We start from the raw sequence: 22,628 nt of genomic DNA, 5'->3' as shown, positions 1-22,628 counted from the left end.
TGCATTTATTTGTTAAGAAATGTGTTCGAATTTAGTTTTTACTTTAGTTGTTTTTAATGAAAATAGTTTATTTTTGTTTGGCGCGCTACGTCCAGTGTTGCCTTATTGGGCGGTTTTTTTTTTTTTGCCGATTTAGAAGAACATCGGCGGGTAGTGAAAATTGGGTGGTTTTGCAACGCAACGCCCGCCCCCTGGAACGTAGGTTTCCACTCCCCCACTAAGCGTGATTCTGGCGACCGTCACAACCCCCTGGGGTCTTTTTGCATTTCGGCGGTTTTGGATAGTTTTTGGATTGGAATCAGTCAGCAACATCTGGCAACACTAGCTGCGTCCTCAGGCCGCATTGAGCTCTGATGAGGAGAGGTGAGCAGTTTATGCAGCTCTCAGCAAAAGTTGTCAGATGTTTTGATAAGCTTTTATTATGCAGTGGTATTGTTTGTAAAAGTGTTTTATATTAACTAGGAAGTATTTTTCTTCGTGTGGATGGATAAAATTGATCGTTTTTACCGAGCACAGTTGATTGAGAGAGAGTGTGTGTGTGTATGTGTGCTAAATACAGTGATTTCATCTGATCATCTAACTGACGTTTATTTGTTATGTGGGTAAATTTAAAAGCGAAATCTGATCATCTTATTGCGCTGTTTTCTGATCCATCCAGGTATTGTTATATGTACATTTGTTCTTATTTGTATTTGTTTCTCAATTACATTAATTGCTAATATAAAGTTAGATAAGGGGAAGATTGATTAATATCACAATGTATGGAACTGTAATCATTTGTTATTTTATTTATTTACTTTTTGTACACCTTTGTGATCTGTTTACCTAGTTTTAAATCCGGTATGTTTTTATTGTTGTTTGCTCAGTCCGCATTGAGCGCGCTGAGAGGAGGGGAAATTTACAAGCGAAATCCTCATTTTATTGTGCTGTTTTCTGATCCATCCAGTCTGCTCTGACCTGCTTCATTATTGTACACAACGCAGAGTCGAACACCGGTTACACCAGCATATTAGGATTACCACTTACTGTAAAACATCATAAATAATTTGACACTTGGTAGTAGCGAGTTGTTACTTGTATCAGATATATCGTTCCAATACATCAAAATAATTCAATGAACTAATTAAAAAAAACTAATTCTGAGCGGGAAAATAAAAGCAAGTTATCAATGAGGAACTGACTCAGGGGTGTGGTCTACAGTTTCAAAGTATACAGTTGATAGATCTGCTTGCAGGCGTGTCTTCTTTATGACCAATAAAATCGGCGGCACACATTCATTGCTCCACTCAGAGAACCCTAGCTATTCCTTCTAAAATTTGCATAAGGGCGTAATAAATAGCCAGAAGCATTATCACAAGCATTCAGTATTTCTGTTCTTCTCTAAAGAACGATGCCAGAACCAGCGAAACCCGCACCCAAGAAAGGCTCCAAGAAGGCGGTCACTAAAACCGCCGGTAAAGGGGGAAAGAAGCGCAAGAGGACCAGGAAGGAAAGCTATGCTATTTACGTGTACAAAGTATTGAAGCAGGTTCATCCTGACACCGGAATCTCCTCTAAAGCGATGGGAATCATGAATTCGTTCGTCAACGACATCTTCGAGCGCATCGCCGGTGAGGCGTCTCGTCTCGCTCACTACAACAAGCGCTCCACCATCACATCCAGAGAGATCCAGACTGCCGTGCGTCTGCTGCTGCCAGGGGAGCTGGCCAAACACGCCGTGTCTGAGGGCACAAAGGCCGTCACCAAGTACACCAGCTCCAAGTAAAGCGTGGAGTCAACTTCTACCCAAAGGCTCTTTTAAGAGCCACCCATGTTTACATCGAGAGAGTATCTAGTTCTGTGTGGTCGGTGGTTCAAAACCGTTAAACTCAATGTTGACCGTCGCTCTGTGTGCACAGTGCTAACTCCAGGGTTTATGTTTGAAAGCTTCACTTAATTATGCGTAACGTTTAGATAACCAGCAGTAGCATTTGTTATGATTACAAGACGTACATTTTCTTGAATATACAATAGATTCTCAGAAGATCTGGATATGTCTGTGTACCCTTGGGTTTTTACGATGTCGTGACACGAATGTGACCAAAGCCCGAATACTAAGACACTGAAACTGACCGGTTGATTTTGGCAAAACTATAGTTAGAACCGCTTTGCTTGAAACCAATTCAGACTTTATGGTGGCTTGAGAAAGCCGAGCCTGAAAGTTTGAAGTGGTTTTAAAGTGTAAATAACTGAAGTAGTTTTTATGATGTTTAAAACATTCAGCATAGATAATTACATGATAGCTTGTTTCTAGTATAGATTGGCATGTTTCTTGGTAGGCGGTTGATAGGGTGTTCTGAGTGCTTGCTATTGTGTTGCTAGGCAGTTGCTAAGGCGTTGTTATGTGGTTGCTAGGCAGTTACTAACATAAATTAGCATGAATTAGCATGTTGTTAGTATGATTCTAGCATGTTGTTAGCATGAATTAGCATGTTATTAGCATGATTCTATTATGAATTGGCATGTTAATAGCATGATTCTAGCATGACTTTGCATGTTAATAGTGTGTTCTTGCATGAATTAGCATGACTCTAGCATAAATTAGTTATGTTATTAGCATGATTCTAGCATGAATTAGCTAGTTACTAGCATGAATTTGCATGTTTTTAGCATGATGCTAGCATGAATTTGCATGTTAATAGCGTGTTCTTGCATGAATCAGCATGGTTCTAGCATAAATTAGCATGTTATTAGCATGATTCTAGCATGAATTTGCATGTTAATAGTGTGTTCTTGCATGAATTAGCATGACTCTAGCATAAATTAGTTATGTTATTAGCATGATTCTAGCATGAATTAGCTAGTTACTAGCATGAATTTGCATGTTTTTAGCATGATGCTAGCATGAATTTGCATGTTAATAGCGTGTTCTTGCATGAATCAGCATGGTTCTAGCATAAATTAGCATGTTATTAGCATGATTCTAGCATGAATTTGCATGTTAATAGTGTGTTCTTGCATGAATTAGCATGACTCTAGCATAAATTAGTATGTTATTAGCATGATTCTAGCATGAATTAGCTAGTTATTAGCATGAATTTGCATGTTATTAGCATGATTCTAGCATGAATTTGCATGTTAATAGCGTGTTCTTGCATGAATTAGCATGGTTCTATCATAAATTAGCATGTTATTAGCATGATTCTAGCATGAATTTGCATGTTAATAGTGTGTTCTTGCATGAATTAGCATGACTCTAGCATAAATTAGTATGTTATTAGCATGATTCTAGCATGAATTAGCTAGTTATTAGCATGAATTTGCATGTTATTAGCATGATTCTAGCATGAATTTGCATGTTAATAGCGTGTTCTTGCATGAATTAGCATGGTTCTATCATAAATTAGCATGTTATTAGCATGATTCTAGCATGAATTAGCTAGTTACTAGCATGAATTTGCATGTTTTTAGCACGATTCTAGTATGAATTAGCATGCTTCTAGTTCTAGTGACAGATGCTAGAGGCCATGGTCTTTCGCCTCCTTGGTAGAGCAACCGGCTCCCATGCGGAAGGTCGCCAGTTCGATACCAGCTCGAGCGGGTTAGGTGGCGTAGGACCGGTGGGATTACACTAGCATGAATTAGCATGTTATTAGCATCATTATAGAATGAATTAGCATGCTACTAGCATGTTTCTAGCATGAATTAACATATTGTTAGCATGACTAGCATGAATTAGCCTGTTACTAGTATAATTCTAGCATGAATTAGCATGTTACTAGCATAATTCTATCATGTTTCTAGCATGAATTAGCATGTTACTAACATGATTCTAGCGTGAATTAGCATGTTACTAGCATGTTTCTAGGATGAATTGGCATGTTGTTGTTAGCATGATTGTAGCACGTTTCTCTGTTTCTAGCATGAATTAGCATGTTACTAGCATGTTTCTAGCATGAATTAGCATATTGTTAGCATGATTCTAGCTTGCTACTATCATAATTCTAGCATGAATCAGCTTGTTTCTAGCATGAATTAGCATGTGCTAGCATGACTAGCATGTCACTAACGTGTTGCTAGCATCTTTCTAGCAAAAATTAGCATGTCAGTAGGATGTTAAAACTATTAGCATGTGTTAGAATAGCTAGTCACAGTCTATGGGACAGTTGCTAGGGTGTTGTAAGTGGTTGCTAGGGAGTGGCTAGTAAGTTTAAAGGTCATCAGTGATTGGCTGCTGGCTAGACTGAGTTAAATGAGCCCAGTTACAAGTCTGTAGGACAGTCTGATGCAGAGTTATGAGCTCACAAAGTTTGACCCAATGTTAAGTCAATGGGACTTTTGGGAATTTTCTGGGTTGTTTTTTGTGAAAACCGAAATTCGAATCAGTTAGAAAAGATATAGCAACCCGAGTCAGACCAGTTTGAAGATTTTTGAAAGAAGTTTGAAGACGAAAGTTTGAAGAATATAGCTTGAGAGGCTTAGGAGGAGATACACTTTAAAATTATTCACAGAAGAAGAAGAAGAAGCAGCATTTTAAGTGTCCTCAAGCCACCATAATTAAGTAGTTTCTGAACAAAAACCAAACAAAACAACAGTCTCTTAAACATTAAATTATTTCAGTGGTGAGGTGGATATTTATCCTTTAGAGTAGACTGTTTTATGTCTAATATCCTCTCCCTGGGTAATATGACAGAGAGACAAGAGTAAAAGAGTCACTGACCGTATTAATCCAAGCCTTAGAATATTGTGATGGTTCACTCGTCAGAAATGTTCCATGAAAACCCATTAAAGATCACAGAGTAGTCCAATAAAATTACGAATCAGACAATCACCATTAACAGAAACATTCAGGAAAACAGGTGCTGTCTACGTAAGTAATAAACAAACCAAATCACTACTAAATATTGAAAATACATTTATAAACTTAATAAACACTCAGTACTGACATTTGAGCATCAGCAATATTGTTCTCAAAATACCTCAACCAGAGTGGATTGGTAGCATGTCACCAAGTCATAACTGCAATAATCTTATTCTCCTTTATCCACTGCAGAGCCATTAGTATTGACAATAATTCTGTTGTATTTTATGTATATGTGTGTGTGTATATATATATATATATATATATATATATATATATATATATATATATATATATATATATATATATATATATATATATATATATATATATATATATATATATATATATGTGTGTGTGTAGCGCCACCTAGGTGTATTATGTTTAAGATAGCGCTCCTGGTTCAATACACTAAACGCCTACAGAGATGTTGAAGTTAGGCCCCTCTGATATATTTCAATGATGTAGTGTAAATAAGGCAGATTAGAATATAAATTACCAGAAATAAACTCTGTGAATAATAAAACTCTTAGATAAATCAGAAAATATAATAAATTTAATTAGAATAGAAATGTAAATATTGGGAAAAGAACCCAGGTGTAAAACAAAATACAAAATATAGAATTTATGCACAGCCTAAAGAAAGTAAAATGACCCAAATATAAATCAACACAAGGAATTCACAATGAAGAATAATAATTAAACAAATATAGAAAAATACCACCTTCACACACTCGACCAATTGAAGTTATAAATCAACAAGTGACTAAAGGGTGACAGAATAGGTTTCTTTATGAAAGTATCTACAATTGTGTCACTCAATTACACACAGAAGTACACCTAAATAAACTATTCACAGTTTAAAACTGTATTGTAGAAACAGGCAGGAGTATATTATGCTCACAGCATAAACATCAACAAATGAAAAACTCAGTAGGCCCCCCCACACACACACACATTCAAACCCCACCCCGTTGCAGGCCTGTATCGTTGCTAGTGTACGTTGTGGCCGGGAAAATGAAAATGGCCTCTTCACTCTCCTGAGCACAAATAAAATTAAACAAAATACCTCAGATCCAGATGACAGCAGTCAAGATGACAACACTCCAGATGACAACACTCGTGGACTGCGATCTAATTTACTGCGGTCACTATTAAATCCTTGCTTTCACTTTTAACTTTCAGCTGACAAAATGCTACTCCCCGTAGTCAGAGGCACCACCAAATCTGCTCCTCCAAGACTCTTTCTGCACCGTCCGATCCTAAGTTGTCAGTCTCTTCTCTCCTCAATTTCCGTTTAACTGTCTCTCCTCGGATTTATGTTTAAATCCGCGGTACTGTCAGTTAACGCTACAGACATTCAAAAAATGCCTACTCACTCTGAACTGACTAATAACTGACACTGGTAACTTATCTGATAAAAACACACAGCGAACTCCAAAACAAACACAAAACAAACTCAAAGTAATCAGAACTGTGTTATTCACACGCGATCTACATTAAAGAGCCCATATTATACATGAAATAGGGTCATATTTAGGTTGTAAGGGTCTCCAACAACAGTCTAATATGCATGCAAGGTCATAAAACACTTTGATGGTCTTATAATCTGCATTTATTTTTACCTAATTATCCCAACGACTCCCATATGAATCGTTCAGTGATTCATTTGTTCCCAACCCCCTCCTCAGCGCGAAGCTAATCTGCGCTGATTGGACCGATGACAGCCTGCTGCGATTGGTCGACAGTGACAGGCTTCAGCACGAGACAGAGTGAAATGCCCAGCTGGTAATCAACTATATAAAAGTAGTCACAGTGCACACGCGCTTCATAGTGTAAGGCTTTTTTCACACACACACACACACACACGCACACACACACACACACACACACACACACACACACACACACACACACACACACACACACAACCCTCCTCAGAAGAACTGGGGAGATCGACGCGAGTCTCTCTCTCTCCCTCTCCCCCTCTCTCTCTCTCACACACACACAACGCTCCTCAGAAGAACTAGGGAAAGCGACGCGAGTCTCTCTCTCTCTCTCTCTCTCTCTCTCTCTCTCTCACACACACACACACACACACACACACACACACACACACAACGCTCCTCAGAAGAACTAGGGAAAGCAACGCGAGTCTCTCTCTCTCTCTCTCTCTCTCTCTCTCACACACACACACACACAACGCTCCTCAGAAAAACTAGGGAAAGCGACGCGAGTCTCTCTCTCACACACACACACAACGCTCCTCAGAAGAACTAGGGAAAGCGACGCGAGTCTCTCTCTCTCTCTCTCTCTCTCTCTCTCACACACACACACACACACACACACACACACACACACACACAACGCTCCTCAGAAGAACTAGGGAACGTGACACGAGTCTCCTGTCTCCTAGCTTACGATCGATCGCCATAGCAACAACAAACGGCAGTGGAACGCGAGCTCACAAAAGCCTTTAACGTTAAATCCGTAAACAAAGCGGCACGCGTCGCGTTTTTAACGTGGCTTACATGTGATAAGAGAATATAAAGAGTAACCGTGTGTACTGTACCAGGTTAACAACTCATCTTTGGGTAGAGACTGTCAATATTATCCATCTGAGCACAGCGTGACTTCATTGGACCGGCGGCGTCTGTGTGTGTGTGTCTAGTGTTTTTTCTGTGTTAGTGGGCGGGGCCGCAGGTTTCAAATCTCCCTGGTTTGCGCGCGTTACTACTGGCGAGGCTTGTGTTTCGTGGCTGCGTCATCGCGAAACACCTAATGACTCGTTATCAAGGCGACTCGTTTGAAGCACTATGAGTCGACTCTTTTATAGATGAATCAATAGTTTTAAACACTGTACACTTACAGATTTAAGCCTTAGCTGGATATTTCACTTCACTTAGAGCTGTGTTACACACTACATGGAAGGGCATTTTCAAAAACCCATAATATGGGCTCTTTAAAGTGTCGTGTTTTTACTCTCCGGGTCGGTTTCTCAATCATTCCAGCCCGCAACGCGTCTCTCTCTCAGTTTCCAAAACTGCCGGCTGTCAAATCCCTCTCTCCTCAACAACCAATCACATTTCACATTCCATACCGGAGGGCGGGACTAGACACATATAAACCAATCAAGGAACACCTAACATGCTTGTTAACCCCTTGTATTTCAGTGAAGGTTGATCAAACTTGCTATCTGATCATGCTCTCAAAGACAAACGCAGATATCATTACACATCAACATTAGGAGGTGTATATTCACAAATGAATGCAAAACGCATTTAGATTTAATTCTGTTTTAGAACTAATATGAATAAACGAATAGATAGATAATAAATAAATAACCTTAAGATTATTTCAAAACTTAAAAGTGTAGAACTTCATTCTACTGGGTTACATATATATATATATATATATATATATATATATATATATATATATATATATATATATATATATATATATATATATATATATATATATATATATATATATATATAGTTCATCCGTTGGGTTAAACCTGTCGGTTCTGATCACGTGCTGGATGTGTGGAACTGATGTAGACTTTAAATAAATGGAGAAGAGCATATATGCTTCATTATTCTTTTGTCGAAATAGCCATCTTAACAAATTTGATGTTATCATTGTATTACTTTCTAGATATTCCCTGATAAGCCTGATAAATGTAAAACTTCACACAGAAATGCCAACTGGCCCAGGCGGGACTCAAACCTGCAACCTTTTTGCTGTGAGGCGTCAGTGCTAACCACTGAGTCACCATGTCGCCCTTGGGTATACTTGTTTTTGCTAATTGAAATATATAGATATGCACATAATGTTAATGTTTATGTTATACAGAAAATCTAATTGAGATCCTTCAAATGATGACCCTACAGATCTTATATATTTAATTAATGAGTAACATCTGATGCTGTAACTGCATTATTTATCAAATTATCCTACATCCCTTTTCACATTTCCGGGTTTCTCAGTTGTCAGAATTGGTGAACTTAAAGCGCAGTTAAGGGAAGAGTACAATAATTATTTTCTTTTTTTTTTTTACAATCCTATTTGCTGAAATAATAAAAGAAAAACTACACTATAGTGTTATTGTTGAAAAGGGCTCTTTATTAACCCTTCTTAAGGACTGTGGACTGTTGCTGCCCCCTTGTGGAAAGACTGAGTATGTTTAGAATGTTCCAGAAAGTTTACCATACGTGTGTCAGTCGGTAATAGTCTGCAGAGCATGGAGCACATGAGAAACGTCCTCCTTTTCTAGCGGTGTTATTTAATTGTGTGCGTGCATCTAAATAACCACACCCACACACCCTCACCTATATGTCTGCTTATACTAATGGAAATAAACCCAAGTGAGACAATAAGCATCTTCGTCACGTTTTGATCAGACGTACCACAGTGATTAATTCAACTTAACCACACTATCAGCTACAGTACAGTTATCAAGAAAACAATTGCGAGAAGAAAAAATGAGTGAGAGTGATAACAGCAGCCAGAAGAGAGAATAATGTTAAATGTACTGTCCTGCCCCCATAAACACTGCATTACAAACACCTCACATAAGCGGCAGTTTGTGTTAGATGTATGGATTATATATATATATATATATATATATATATATATATATATACATATATACAAATACGTTCATACATTTTTTTAAATGAAATCATAATTTTTTTACAATGACTTAAAATGCTGATGATCGTTAAACGCCTCACAACAGTCTTCTGAAACGGATTCATTGCCAGTACCTCTGTTCTATACTACTATTTTTTTTTTTTTAGATTTTTTGGTGTCTGTTTGAATGTATAATTCAAAAAGCGAACTACGATCCAAGCCACGAGGCCTAATGCACACGCCTATTATGACGTTGTAGCTCCGCCTTGAGTGTTTCAACTAGGTCGTCTAAGCGACTGTAAAACTTCTCCGCTATAACGCTGGACTGTACATTCTGCAGTTTGACTGTTGATCATCATGTCTGGAAGAGGCAAAGGCGGTAAAGGATTGGGAAAAGGAGGCGCTAAGCGTCACCGTAAAGTTCTGCGTGATAACATCCAGGGAATCACCAAACCCGCCATTCGTCGTCTCGCACGCCGCGGTGGAGTTAAGCGTATCTCCGGTCTGATCTACGAGGAGACTCGCGGTGTGCTTAAAGTGTTTCTGGAGAATGTGATCCGTGACGCCGTTACATACACCGAGCACGCCAAGAGGAAGACCGTGACCGCCATGGATGTGGTGTACGCTCTGAAACGGCAGGGACGCACTCTGTACGGGTTCGGCGGTTAAACATCTATCAGTCCTTAAACCAAAGGCTCTTTTAAGAGCCACCCACCATGTCAGAAAAGAGGCCTTTGACTTGCTTTATATTGAGGTTTCTGTAGAAGATCCTGTTATTATTTTTAATTCCGAATATATTACTAAACCTGCAGTTCCTTCATTTATTTGTTAAAGCCGAACGTGAACAAGTCTGTTTTATGTTTGATGCTTATCTCAGTTTTTTTTTAGGTAATCCAAAGTCTCTAGCTTTGTGTAAAAGATACACAGTAAAACTAATCCAGTTTTCTTTTCAGCCGGTATATTTAGAATACCAACCACTGTAAATAGTCAGAGTGAGTGTTAATTTGTTTACAGACATAATTTGATTAAATTAAGCACTTAGTAGCAATTAGTTTAGTGCCAATATATAAAAGATAAAAAAAAATCTCCAGAGTTCTTAAGCGTAACGTTTGATATGGCTTGAGCTTCGCTAAAACGGTGTGTAGGAATGTAAATTACATGTATGTGTTATTACAAAACATGTCTTTCCAAAAAGGGCCACACAGATTCTGATAAGATCAGGACTAAGACATGTGCGAACCTTGGGTTTTTACGATGTGGTCACATATTGGTCAGTTTAGTATCAGTATTTAGTCACATGGTCAACAAAGATACAAAATAGTTTGAAAACTTTGCTCTACTGCTCCCATGCTCTATTTGGGGCCTACTTATTATTATTTTATTTATTTTTACATTTTTTTTTCATGTATACAGGGACAATGCACAGCACATTGTTTGAGAGGTGGTGGTGCAAGATCATTAAATATCTTATACATTCAACACACATCAGCATAAAATAAAAAAAATTATTTTACAAACATAAAATGCTAACATGTGACAGTTACAATAATGTGAGCTCCTTGGTTTCATAGCAAAAATTATCATTTTTTGTTAATAAATAGTATACAGGGGTTTAATGTTGTAATATTCATGTGGCCCCAACCTGTAGCACAGTATGATAGGTGAGGGAAAATCACCGTATTCATAAATTTAGCAGCAGCCATAGGTACTCTGTTTTTTTGTCTCTGTTCTTTGTCTGTGATACTCTTGGTTCTTTGTTTTTCTCTCTTAGGTAAATTTAGTGACATTTAAGCTGGGTTCATTTAATGTTTTTATCATTTCATGTTTTATTTTATAGTTATTTTGTAACTAATTTACTTGTAACCATAGAATAATATTAGCATTAAATTTCATTTTCAAGTATTCTGTGAGTAATTTTTGATTTATCTTAACACTCAGTTGCTCTATATTGCAATGCAATCACATATTAGCAATGCTCTTCTATATTTTAAGCTATTAAAGCTGCCGTAATTTCAGTTTTGGCTATAAGATTACAGATGAATGCTTTGACTAGCAATGTAAATTTTCACCAGCATACTGATAAGTTTTATTAATTCGGCAGAACTACGCTTAGTTAAAACCAGTTCTTATAGTTGTAACACCTCCTCTATGATGTTACTTAGAGGGAGTTCACAGAAATTCAATAATACTGAAATTAAACTGAATCAGACTGATTATTTTCTCTTTTCTAATAATTTTTGCACGTTTAAGTTTAAACCACAAAAATAAAAAACAATATATACAAATTAAGCAGTCTCTGAACAAGCAGTCTATTAAATATTAAATTATTTCAGTGGTGAGGTGGATGTATAATCTTAAGAGTAGACTGTTTAAGTCTAATATCCTCTCCCTTGGAATACGATAGAGAGACATAGTAAATTAGTCACTGACCGTATTAATCCAAGTCTCAGAAGAATGTGATAATTCACTCGTTAACATCTCTCGCTTTCCAGAAAAAACTACTGATGATCATCTATAATGTTCAATGAAAACCCATCAAAGTTCACAGAGAAGTCCAATGAAAGTTTGAATCACACAATCACCATTAACAGAAACATCAGGAAAACAGCCTACACAAAAAAAATAAACATAGGCTAAATCACTACTAAATATTGGAAATACATTAATAAACTTAATAAAGACTCAGTTAGTACTCACATTTCAGCAGCAGCAGCAATATTGTTCTCAAAATACCCAAACCAGAGTGGATTAGTAGCATTAGTAGCATGTTCAATACTTGTTCCATGCCAAACACAACTCTCTTGCTCTCTGGAATATATCCGGCTATCGCACCCTAGTGGCTCCTAGTGCCATTACACAAGAGACACAAGCAAAAGACACAAGCAAACTCCATTCAGTCTGTTTAATGTCAAATAAACTTTTTTTTCTTGAGAATATTGGTAAATAAATATAGAAATTTAACTAAACGTTAGTATTTTCTGAGAACGATAATGTATTTAAGTTATTGTTGTGATTATGCTTATTGTTTATAATGGCACTCCATTATCCAAGCTTGTAATATGATCCTTTTAAAGGGGTGGTCCAGAATGTGATTTTAAGGCTTGGTTGTGTTAATAAGATGCAAAGCAATGTGTGCTCATGTTTCACTTCAAGGAAATCGCGTTATTTTTTCATAAATCTCACTTTGATTATATACAGCTACTCAGCTAACATTTTTTTTTTTATTAAACAGTAAATTATTACAGCATAATGACACATTAGAAACTATATAAGGAACATAAAAGATGCCAGGGGGATAAAACAGTAAAGAAGGGGAAAAAATACAATACATTGAATAAGAGATACATATAACGTAAAGCTTAAAATAAAAATGCAATATTAAGAGTGTTAGTAAATCAAAACGAAGTACCGCTTTTTACAGGGGAATTTTAAACAGGGCATGACAAGATAATGTTTTCCTAGCCTTAGTGTTTCCTGAACCGGAAAGTGTTTCAAAGTATTGTTTCAGCTCTTTTATGAATACCTTAAAAAGCGGTTTATTATTGGAGAATTTGCATTTATGGATATGATATTTAGCAAGTAAAAGTAAAAGATTTATGAAGTAGAACATTTTTTCTGTACTATTGTCTGTATCAATAAAACCAAATAATACATTTTCCCAAAGCAAAGAAAAATTGGAATATATAAACTCAATTACAAATTTGCAAAAGTTACCCCAAAAAGTTTTTGTGTAGGAACAATACCAAAATAAAATGTACAGTTGTTTCTTCTTTTGAATTACAGAGAGTGCACATTGTGTTAATATTCAATTTAAATCTTTTTAAATAGCTACTCACTGGGTAGAATCTGTGAATTAATTTAAAAGACACTTCTCTGACTTTGTTCACAATAAGATATTTGTGTGGCAAAAGCCAAACTTTTCTCCAGTTTGTACTCAGCTAACATGAAAACCACTGTCATATTTCCTAGTTCCTCTAAAAGGCCCGCCTTTAAGTGACTCTGATTGGTCATGTGTCATAATGTGCTGTGATTCGCGGATCGGTTCCACGTCACGCACGTACAAGCACAAGCTTTTTGTGTAAACAGTCTGTCAATCTCATGCCTGCTTTATAAAGTAGGGTATATGCCGAAGCATAATAGGACTTTTAATTTGTCAGTAACCCGTGTTAAGCACTTCCAGTGAACTGTTTGCAATTGCAAAATCAGAGCATTTAAGGTCTGTTTTTCTTTAAAAATCAGCAATCTCCACTGGCTGAGTGATATCTGATATAAAGTGGATCTCAGATTGTACAATAAGCACTGCATTAAATTACATTTTTCCCCGCCATGTCTTTATAATATGAACATTTATTTTACCCCAGTAAATTTAATGGAGCTTCTGCACTACGCTGCCGATTCTGACAGGCGCATGCGAGTAAACGTCTCGTTTCATGCTTGAGCAACTGAATGAATGCCAAAGTTTATTTAACTGAATGTATTTTAATTGCATTACAACGTCAATGCTGTAAAAGGAACCGTATAAAATGGAAAAAAACTCACAATAACCGGTCACAAGAAGTTTATCAGTATGTCAGTTTAACTGTATCCAGCACTGAACTGGGAGAGATTCTGGAAGCTGTGTCTTGTCAAATCAAGCTTGCTATGTATTTATTCTCTGGAACATAATTAATATTGAACTGTAAGCACTTCTGTATTTGTGTCGTGTCCTTTGGAAGCCCAAATACAGAAACAGAACAATCTCTGTGGAAATAGCAGCGTTTGGACGGCATTTTAGCTTTCTCTGGTGTAACGTTACAGCGCCTCTGGCCACGCCCCTTAGCTGCGCAGTGTGTGTGCGCGGTAAAAATACCTTTGTGATCTCACAGGCCCGGATGTATTTTTTTGTAGTTCATTGTAGGCTTTGCTAAGCTAACTCTGTAAAAGCCTGTCCCCCTCTGCATTGAACTTTGAGCATTTTACATTCAGAGATGCTGTTGATGTTCACACAGCTACATTACACATCAACTAAAGTTTAAAATATGATATCGTAGAGGATAACTCCTTTAAGTAACCAGTCTGACGCGACAAACTCATCCAAGTGGTTATATTCTTCTCTTGTGTTTATTTGTTCTATACTACAAAATACAGCAGCCACAACAATTAAAGTAAAATACTGCATTTTGTGTTTTGAAAATATTACACAATACTTTTACAAGGGAGCATGACATTTTTTTCCAGAACCTTCTATCAATAGGCCTTTTCGATCAATCCCTTCACCATTAAACTGACTCGGCGAAGTGAGCAGTGTTTGACAGCAACAGCATTTCTCTGAGCAAGTTTAAGTCAGCTCTTCTGCCAACTCATTCACCTCCTGTACATGAAGAGGTATTCATAAACTTTTTTATTTTATTTATTATTTTAGTATAACTTTTTATAAATGAGTTGGAATATCCTCTCATCATTGTGTTTCCATCCATTGCATGTTTCGCATTAAAGTGGGGTTACTCTAGTGTAATTTTAACAGGAGTGGCCGGTCTCACAATATCACTCTTGAGCGAGCGAGCAAGCAAGCCCGCGTGGCGTGTGTGTGCGCGCGCGTGTGCGTGCGTGTGTGTGTTTGGTGCTGTCTATGTTTGTGTATGTGTGTGAATGAGAGACAGTGCGATGCTGTGTGTCCATGTGTGTGTGTGTTTATACAGACAGCTTGTTATAGCCACCCCCAAAATACAACACCGTGTATGGAAATCATCGTTGATGCACCGAAATAGAGTTGAACCGAATCGATGGCATGATAATTGTAACCGAACCAGTATAGGTTCACACGTTTATTAAAGAGCCCATATTATACATGAAATAGGGTCATATTTAGGTTATAAGGGTCTCCAACAACAGTCTAATATGCATGCAAGGTCATAAAACACTTTTATGGTCTTATAATCTGCATTTATTTTTACCTAATTATCCCAACAACTCCCATATGAATCGTTCAGCGATTCATTTGTTCCCAACCCCCTCCTCAGCGCGAAGCTAATCTGCGCTGATTGGACCGATGACAGCCTGCTGCGATTGGTCGACAGTGACAGGCTTCAGCACGAGACAGAGTGAATTGCCCAGCTGGTAATCAACTATATAAAAGTAGTCACAGTGCACACACGCTTCAGTGTAAGGCTTTTTTCACACACACACACAACCCTCCTCAGAAGAACTGGGGAGATTGACGCGAGTTCTCCTAGCCTCTCCCTCTCTCTCTCTCACACACACACACAACGCTCCTCAGAAGAACTAGGGAAAGCGACGCGAGTCTCTCTCTCTCTCACACACACACACACACACACACACACAACGCTCCTCAGAAAAACTAGGGAAAGCGACGCGAGTCTCTCTCTCTCTCTCTCTCTCTCACACACACACACACACACACACAACGCTCCTCAGAAGAACTAGGGAAAGCGACGCGAGTCTCCTGTCTCCTAGCCCCTTTGTCGTCACAAACTCGACCTGTTCTTTTTCTCTCTCTCTCTCTACTAAAGAGTAACCGCGTGTACTGTACCAGGTTAACAAGTAACAAAACACAATAAATACATAATTTGCAAGTTAAACGAGGCAACAATTTTAATCGCACTTACTTACACTAGTGAATAAACCTCAACCACTGACTCTTCACAGTTCACAACTCATCTTTGGGTAGAGACTGTCAATATTATCCATCTGAGCACAGCGTGACTTCATTCGACCGGCGGCGTCTGTGTGTGTGTGTCTAGTGTTTTTTCTGTGTTAGTGGGCGGGGCCGCAGGTTTCAAATCTCCCTGGTTTGCGCGCGTAACTACTGGCGAGGCTTGTGTTTCGTGGCTGCGTCATCGCGAAACACCTAATGACTCGTTATCAAGACGACTCGTTTGAAGCACTATGAGTCGACTCTTTTATAGATGAATCAATAGTTTTAAACACTGTACACTTACAGATTTAAGCCTTAGCTGGATATTTCACTTCACTTAGAGCTGTGTTACACACTACATGGAAGGACATTTTCAAAAACCCATAATATGGGCTCTTTAAAGTTGTTGCACGTCCGCCAGTTCCCGCCTCAAAATGAGTAAATTTGAGCTACTTTAAGGAAGTGTTCAGAAAAAAACAAAACACCAGCGAAGGAACTCGACACAGAGAAACATAGACACCTACTGCCAGCTAGCATTTCGGAAGTGTATTGCATAGCAACAGAAACAGGGCGCAGAAGTATAAACCAGGCTTTAGTGAGGCTAACGTTTAAACTTCAACACAACGGCACAAATCTGCCTTATTTGTTGTTGTTCACATTCAGTTTCTAGCTTTGCTGCTCTGCATTGTGCTTAAACTATGACAGGACATGTTCTATGACTTTTGGCATTTGCCCCTCTTCCACATGTTGCTGATAAATACACAAACTCAAATATTTTTATTAACTTGTGCAATACTTTACAATTCTGGTTGTACACCAGTTACGCACATGCACTGCACAATTATTACACAATGTATTTTTGACACACAATGTATTATATAATTATTATATAATTATATTATATAATTCTTTGCAGTTATCTTTGTATATTATTTAGCCTATTTCTACACATTTCTTATTGCCGCTGTTGTTAGTGCTTGCATCACTGCAATGACAGTAAAGTCTTGCTAGTCTTTATATCAGTGGATTGGTGTGTTTCAATAGGCTAGTTTCTAATTTTTGTACATTACTATATGAAATAAAACTGACTAATATTCTGTGATTTTTGAAAGATCAATAATATAAAATGAGTCAAATTACTGTAAACCACAGGCCACAAACCATTTTTATTGCATGAATTCATTAGTTATTTTTTTTCTGAATTTTAAAGTTTTTGTTTAAAAATACACTAATTTTACAGTTTTTCTCAGTGGCTTTGGTGCATTTCTCACAACATTATTTACATTTGCACAACAGTTAATGCATTTCTCTAAACTATTAGTCATTTGTGCACATCATAGTAGCAGTTTCTCATTCCTTCCAACACGTTGCAGATGTTTTTGGACATTCATCAATTGCGTTCATACAACTCTCTGCTGTTTATAACATTATCATTTGCTTTTGTCATGTCAGTCAAAATGAACTAAACTTGTGAACGCTGAATAGTCATTCCATATAAAATCAATAGTCATTTTGTTACTCGAGTCTGTAACGCGTGAACGAGTACTAGAAGGATCCAATACGCAAGTAATAATACTTTGACACTGTCAATATAGCATGAGAACAAGTCCAAAATAAAACGGAAAAAAACAAACAAAGATCAAGTATGCCGCTAAAACAGGGATCGAGGAAAACCAGACTGAGTAGCTCTGGGTGTCATACGGTTCTCCAAAGCAGCCCTGACCACAGACAGAGAGCAAATCAAAAATAACAACGAACTGACACGAGACGAGACGTGCTGTCCAAATATAGCCGAATTAACGAGTCGCAGCTGCCAGGCTAATCAGGACAGCCGGACTTCACATAGCACGTGACAGACACACGTGGAACACCAAAACAAAACCATGTGACCAACAGACACTCAGAAGTGCGCACACACCTACAACCGTGACAGAGTCATTACAAAAATGTTGAACTAGTTGTCAAAATCTGTCAAGCTTATTTTATAAAAATCTTTAAATCTTTTTTTTTTTTTTTCCCGAAAATGTCTTCTAAAATGATCAATTTCATGAATGATTTACAGACCTGTGTGTGTTGTAGGTTCAGTTCCAATATGTACTGCAATATTGTTTACAGTTGTGCACAGCTCTACACACTAAGAAAAACTGTAATACATATGTCTTTGATTTATACTGACAGCAAGGGTCAGTGTTTGTCACACATTAAAAAGAGTGTTTGACTAGCCCATTGTTTTAATGGTATGTCATGAGTTTTTCTTTAAAATGACCAGTTTCTTCTATATTGTGCTGTTACATGCCTCCCCTATCTAGAGCCAGGGAAACACGCAACAATTTAACATAAAGGGGAAAAATAAGATTAACGAATTGAGTTTAGCCAAATTAAAATGATCAATTAGAGGTCAATTTTGATAATAGAAAATATAACTAAACAATAAAAAACTAAATAGCAAGGCAGCCAACAATCATCACCCTTCTCCTGTCCCAGAAATCCAACAATAACACCAAATCCAATGTCAAAAAAAACAATTTCATTTATTTACAGATTAATAAATAATAAATGACCAATAGTCAAAAATACTGAGGAGGGCATAATGCCAAAACAACAAACAAAAGATCTAACTGATTGAGGAAGCTACTTTCTAAACTCTCAAAATAAAATTAAAAAGAAAAATCTAAGATCTTACCTTGCTCCCTCTCTACCAGAAACAGGGGAAAATATAAATGTATCAAAAAAATTAAAAAAAAAGTATCATCCACCTCCATACTTCTCCAAAACGTTGAAACAAAACCAAAAATATAAAGTAGAAATTACAAAGGGAATTTAAAGTCAAATTTTCACAATATCGTTCACTAACAATAGGATTTTTAACATTACAACAAGTATCTCAATATTATTTTGCACAAAAGTTAGTCTGGGACAGGAGAACCAAATGAGGGCAGCCTTCACCAACTAATGTTTGGCACAGTCTCTCTTTATTCTCTTCTGCCGCATGCCCCAGCCACATACTGCCAACAAGTGAAACAAGGTAGAAAGAGAGAGAGCTAGAGAGAGAGAGAGAGAAAACAAAAGCAACAACAACCCCCCACAGGGTGGCAGACCACATTTGAGACCATATATGTTAAATACATCAAATTAAAGAAAAACCTTTTTATTTTACAACCTTTATATGCAACAGTACATGGAGGTTCAATGCTGAAAATTGTCACAAAAGATGAGGTGGCATGACCAGCACTGCTCCAGAGGCACCAGCTGCTGTACAGGTACAGACACAGGATGCAGCCCTGAGGACCATTCATCTCTACAGGTACAGAGAGGGCATTATTCCTTAACTATTGTGAATGCTTCTGCAGAAGACATGTCAGTGTTTTTTGATGTAAACTATTATTTTGTAATGTAAATATTTGAATGTTTAAGTATAATTTTCAGTGTTTAAATGCATATTTATGTATATAAATAAATAAATAAATAAATAAATAAATAAATAAATAAATAAATAAATAAATAAATAAATAAATAAATAAAAATAAAATAAATACATATGTTGGTGTGTTTTTGTTCCTCTGTGGGGGCACCACAGTAAAATCTCGCATTAGGGCACCCTTTTGGCCAGCAATGGGTCTGATTGGAAGTGTCTTAGTTTACCCCCTTAATGAACAACAGTACAGTCTTTAGGTGTTTTATACTTCTACAGTTCCTCTGCATTTCCACCTGCAGCACTGAGACTGAGAATGATTATGTGCTAAAGGCTCCATATTCCTGTTCTTAAGGACTGAGATTATTTCATCTCATGTCCTAAGCAAAGATGCTAATGCCAAATTGTACACTGACATTACATATTACTGGTCTTAGCATTGTGCAGTATAATATTTTCGATAATTGTTGACTTTTGTTGCCGTTTGTCTGTTATTTTCTTTTTGTGTGCATAATTTCCATCATACTCCAAGCACTGACTACCTTAATCAATTTTCTGTTTTGATCTCAAGCCTATAACAGAAAGCATTAATCAGAGGCTACATTTTTAGGATGTCATGTACACTTCTTACAAAGTATTTTACAGTATTTTAAAAATACAAAAATACAAGACACAAAAGGTTTTTGATACAAAACATTAACCCCTTTTCATAAACCCTATCAAATACAAATGACAAAATACTATTTTGTATTTGAAGTACATGTATCATAAACACTGGCCATCCCTGGCAACCAATATAATAAAATTCGGATGATTGCTTTGTTCTATACCGATTTTGCATAACGTAGTGAAGGATTCGGATTTCTGCCTTTCAATGCGTCTCATCATGGATCAACGTTTATCCTTTTTCATCATCCTGTTCCTCATTACTTTTTATTAAATATGATTGTTTGATTATTTAGATGAGTATTTAACTTTGAAAGCATTTAAGCTAATGAGGAGGTTAACACACTGCACCATGTAAGAATGTTCAGTGCATTTGCCTGTCTCTGTGTAACTTTTTCAGGTGCCACCAAACTGGGTCAGAGGTCACGGAGACCTTGAGTGAAACTGAAGGCTGAGGACTGGAAGCAATTGTTTCTATTGTTATTTCTATTGTTATTTCTGTAAGTTAATACTGTCTAAAATGTTTCCACATGTGAAATTTTTCCTAGTCTATCTGTGTTTTAACCAATCAGGTTAGAACACCTATATGTATGACGCAGTTAATGACGTTATGTGAGAGTATAATTGTTATTGATTGGTGACTGTAAGCAGAGCAGCCTAGGAACTCATTGCGAGTGTTGAAGCTGGCTTCTGCTGATGAAACTGCAAACTATCTTCAGTAATCTTTATTTATTTATTTGAAACTCTGACTATGGCTCTTCTTCATCTGACAGATTGGTCATTCTTTGGGTTAAACTGTATACCATCCCTACAGTAGGTTTAATATGCTACACACAGGTGCAGTGTTTTAAAGTACTGAAACTTCTTTAACATACTTTGTAAAACATGCATTTGCTTCAAGGCAATTGATGAATTAGGCAATGTAGAATTATAATTGCATTGATACTTTAGATATGGACTAGTGTCTCTCTTTACTTGAAATTATGCTGTTCAGTATGGATGTATTATATTGTTATTATTGTCTTATATATAATTTATTATATTTTATTTACCTTATTTTATGATGAGCTCTGTTGTGACGTGAATTTCCACTTTGGATTAATAAATAAGCTATAATTTAGCTATAATAATTATCAGTGAGAATTGTTTGCTTTAGCTATAATTGTATATCTTTCTCTTGGTGATTTGTATTGTGCAGCACATTGGTCAACCTTTGGTTGTGTTTAATAGTGCTATATAAATAAAATTTACATTGACATTGAAAATAAAGTCTAAACAAAGAAACAAACGAAATATAAGAGATGAAATGGTCTTATGTTAAAAAAAACATTAATAACTCTTGCTGTACATCCTGTTTTCTTTTTTCACAGGCCGTAAATGCATAGAAAAACAACTTCATTAAAAGAACAGAGGATAAATGACTCCATAAATCTAAAACAAAATTCAGGGCATCTCTTTTTTGAATTCCACAATAAAGCCTTGACCCTCTTCTTATCAATAAGGTCTTTCTAGTCTGCTGAAAAATATTTCATTGCACTTGTTTTGCTTTGTGTTTAAACGGAGAAAGCACAAGTTTTGTGTCCATGCAATTTTCTGAGGAGCGGCGATTGAGTCTACACGGTTCTCATGTTACAGTTAAGTTCACAGCGCCGCTCGGCAGAGCTTCATTATTCACTGTTAGTTGTAGGTGAAGGTTCCTGCTTAGAGAAATGGCTGAAACTGCTCCAGCTCCCGCTGCATCTCCAGCGAAAGCTCCCAAGAAGAAAGCGGCGTCCAAGCCCAAGAAAGCGGGCCCCAATGTCCGCGACCTCATCGTCAAGACTGTGACCGCATCCAAGGAGAGGAACGGCGTGTCTCTCGCAGCCCTGAAGAAGGCTCTCTCTGCCGGCGGATATGATGTGGAGAAAAACAACTCCCGCGTCAAGATCGCCGTCAAGGCATTGGTGACCAACGGCACTCTGGCCCAGACCAAAGGCACAGGCGCCTCCGGTTCATTCAAGCTCAACAAGAAGCAAGCCGAGCCCAAGAAGGCAGCCAAGAAAACGGCCGCGAAAGCCAAGAAGCCCGCTGCCAAGAAACCCGCCGCTAAGAAATCTCCTAAGAAGGTGAAGAAACCGGCGGCCACATCGGTGAAGAAGGCGACAAAGAGCCCCAAGAAAGCCAAGAAGCCAGCGGCTGCCAAGAAGGCGACCAAGAGCCCCAAGGCAAAGAAACCAGCAGCTGCCAAGAAAGCAGCCAAGAGCCCCAAGAAGGTGAAGGCAGTCAAGCCCAAAACGGCTAAACCCAAGGCGGCGAAGCCTAAAAAGGCGGCTCCCAAGAAGAAGTAATCGACACTAAGCTCGATTCATCCAAAAACTAAACGGCTCTTCTAAGAGCCACCAACTGGTTCAAACGAAAGAGCTTTATTTCGGTGGTTACTGTTTATTTTTTAATCCTCT

General features: G+C 37.5%; 3 protein-coding genes across 3 annotated transcripts; all 3 read left to right on the top strand.

Moving 5' to 3' along the window:
* Positions 1–1,390: 1,390 nt before the first annotated feature.
* LOC130231585 (histone H2B 1/2-like) lies at positions 1,391–1,779 on the top strand. The gene has a single exon (XM_056460933.1). It carries the CDS (start codon positions 1,391–1,393, stop codon positions 1,763–1,765), a length of 375 nt encoding a protein of 124 aa, XP_056316908.1. The 3' UTR covers positions 1,766–1,779.
* An 8,044-nt stretch (positions 1,780–9,823) lies between these two features.
* On the top strand, positions 9,824–10,563 carry zgc:154164 (uncharacterized protein LOC767782 homolog). The gene has a single exon (XM_056460938.1). It carries the CDS (start codon positions 9,836–9,838, stop codon positions 10,145–10,147), a length of 312 nt encoding a protein of 103 aa, XP_056316913.1. The 5' UTR covers positions 9,824–9,835; the 3' UTR covers positions 10,148–10,563.
* An 11,156-nt stretch (positions 10,564–21,719) lies between these two features.
* LOC130231595 (histone H1) lies at positions 21,720–22,621 on the top strand (the record flags this gene model as incomplete). Its single annotated transcript, XM_056460942.1, is given in 1 exon segment — positions 21,720–22,621. A coding segment is annotated over 1 exon segment (798 nt), but the record flags the coding sequence as incomplete, so codon positions are not given.
* Between the last annotated feature and the right edge of the window lie 7 nt (positions 22,622–22,628).

This window comes from Danio aesculapii, chromosome 7, assembly GCF_903798145.1.
Source record: "Danio aesculapii chromosome 7, fDanAes4.1, whole genome shotgun sequence".
Classification (NCBI taxonomy): Eukaryota; Metazoa; Chordata; class Actinopteri; order Cypriniformes; family Danionidae; genus Danio; species Danio aesculapii.
The sequence above is the reverse complement of the archived record's forward strand: the minus strand, read 5'-3'. Positions and strand labels throughout refer to the sequence as shown.

Bases quoted from the DNA above. Each gene is read 5' to 3' on its own strand.
- LOC130231585 (XM_056460933.1), top strand. From the start codon at position 1,391: ATGCCAGAACCAGCGAAACCCGCACCCAAGAAAGGCTCCAAGAAGGCG.
- zgc:154164 (XM_056460938.1), top strand. From the start codon at position 9,836: ATGTCTGGAAGAGGCAAAGGCGGTAAAGGATTGGGAAAAGGAGGCGCT.